Below are 2374 nucleotides of genomic sequence, written 5' to 3' on the forward strand. Positions count from 1 at the left end.
ACAGAACCTGCGTAGGGAAAGAGCTAGCGCTTCTTCCGAGAGTGGAGTGCCAGCATCACCCAATGGTGGGTTCTCATCTCTCAGCCACCAGAGCGATTCTCTCTCTCTGCCAGGCACGCCTCTCAGTAATGCCTCGGTGATCAGTAGGTCATCCGATGCCTCTGTGAGCTCGGCATCGTCCACCCGTGCACTCCTTTCGCACCCTACCGATGGATTTCCTTCCAGTGTGGTTTAAGTGTTTGTTAGGTAGTGGAAGTATCTATTATTATCATTTTTTTTATTCACTTATTGATATAACTATTATTCTCAAATTTAAGTCATTGATAATATCATCACAGTAAGCATTGTCAAGACTTTCATCCATTTACAAGCTTTTGTTAGATTTTGCAATGTTTAAAATGCAAGAACCTATGAGATTGAAATACACAAGCCTGTTGCATGCTTTGCTGCTTTTGTCATAAAGTAGGGGAGTTGTTTTTAACATTGGAAGGAGTTCTGTCATGAATTATGTTTTAAGTATTGTAATTATTGGTATCTATATCAATGATGTCTTATGCAGCATATATTTGATGCATAGAATCCTCATATATAAATGGTAAAAAGAATGCAAAAGTATTATATTATTGTTTGTATATTATTTTTAGTTAGGTCATTCACAGGATATGGGGCTGAACTTCTCCATATACAAAAAATAAACTAATAGTTATTTACAGGTATACCAAATATAAAATTGTGATGAATCACTAGCAAAATTTTTTCCATAAGTATCTAAATCATATTGATATTGACAGATGACCAAGCGGGGTAAATTCCTCAACCAAATCAGTTATAATTTTCATATGTAAGTCATAAGTCCTTCTATAGAACTACATTAAATCTGGTAATTATATTTTGGTACCAAAGGACACAAATTCTCTAAATTGTTCAAGTCGATTTTGGGAAATAATTATAAGCCTGTGATATTAGCAGATCTGCTGTGTCTATTAATTTGTACATATTAGCTATTGTCAGTAATGTTCTCATTATCTGAAAGGATATATATATCAATTCCTATCTCACTTTGGAAAAAGTTATTTATTGTTCACAAGGTAATGGAATTCGCCAAATTCTGGGTAACTTGTATTAAATGACGTATATGCTAGGCTTGTAACTTTTCACTGATGCATCATTTTTCTTTCGTCCTTTTTTTTTAGCGGTAGGTCGTAGATTCTGGGATGGTGAATTAAAATGCAGTATTTATAGCACATGTGAAACTGGAACTTCTATCTTTCATCATTTGAACAGACACTACAAAGGTTCTCTAACCTTAATAAATTTCATTGAATTATTATTAAAAGATGAAAAGAAATGCATGCAGTGTAGAATAGTGGGTGAAGTAAATCATGTTTGGTCACAATGATGGTATTAATTCAGAGTAGGTGATTGTTTTTTTCTTTTCTTTTTATAGTGGGACTTAGATTTTGCAAAATGGCCGTGCACAAAAATTTGCCCATAGATTTTTTTCACTTCAATTATCCATAAGAGCAATGAAATCGATCATGATTTTTGCCGTCGCTTTCTGATTTATACGAGAAACAGGCCAAGAAAAAACTGAGGTTATAGTGCAAGTGTATAATGGTCCATGCCATATATTGCTGTCATTGTTAAAAGGTAACTTCTCTTATAAGTTAAATTGCTACATATTTCTCGTACATCTGATGGAGGATGCAAGGAGATGATGCCAAATATTGGGCTCACAGTATTTATTTTTTGTTTTTCATTCTTTCTATTTTTTTTTTTTTTTTATCCATTATTATTATTTTATGTTATTTGTTTGATTATTAGCATTATTTTTTTTTATTGATTTAATACCTCTTTTTTTTTTTTTTTTTTTTTAACAAATTGTTTATGGTAATAATATTAGATTAGGTGGATTTCTGTATCATGAAAGTGACATTGTCGTTATGAAATTATTTAAAGTTGTAATGTGGTTGGAAAATTATGAGCATAATGATGGTCAGATTAAGAAGCTTAAGGTCAAGATATCTTAGGACTGATCTGAGAATTGTTCAATCAAATTAAATAAAAGTAGGGAAGTGAGGTGTCATTGCATTGAGGTATGTGTACTTGAAATTATGGCTTTTGAAAAGCAAAAGAATAAACTTGATTGGTTACTTGTGCAATAATTTTCAAATCTTTATGTAAGTAATATTTCTGTGATATGATACAATTACTTTGTAATCTTTAATGGCTCTTTTGTGGGTAATTTTAAGACTGTGTATAGACTATGACATATAAGAATTAGCATTGATATCTGTAGATGAAATTTGGAAATAATGTGTACAAATGTAGTAATATACATAAGATTAAGGAAAAATAAAAGTTATTCAGAAAA

At 31.5% G+C, this 2374-nt stretch overlaps 1 protein-coding gene across 16 annotated transcripts in view; it reads left to right on the forward strand.

Annotated features, from left to right (window-relative positions):
• Mrgn1 (Mahogunin ring finger 1) overlaps nt 1-2374 on the forward strand; it is a 22292-nt gene extending 19918 nt beyond the window's left edge. For 14 of the 16 annotated variants that reach the window (XR_006223418.2, XR_015192486.1, XR_015192487.1 and 11 more), the window contains one exon: nt 5-2374. Coding sequence is in view for 11 of the 16 variants with exons in the window: in XM_043019190.2 (XP_042875124.1) it covers nt 5-235 (231 nt within the window). In the remaining 5 variants the exon portion in view is untranslated. The remainder of the gene's footprint in view (nt 1-4) is intronic. The other 2 variants (XM_043019188.2, XM_043019192.2) reach the window with 1 other exon arrangement.

This window comes from Penaeus japonicus, unplaced genomic scaffold (genome assembly GCF_977035675.1).
Source record: "Penaeus japonicus unplaced genomic scaffold, GWHDUDI00000001_assembly GWHDUDI00000029, whole genome shotgun sequence".
In the NCBI taxonomy this organism is placed as follows: Eukaryota; Metazoa; Arthropoda; class Malacostraca; order Decapoda; family Penaeidae; genus Penaeus; species Penaeus japonicus.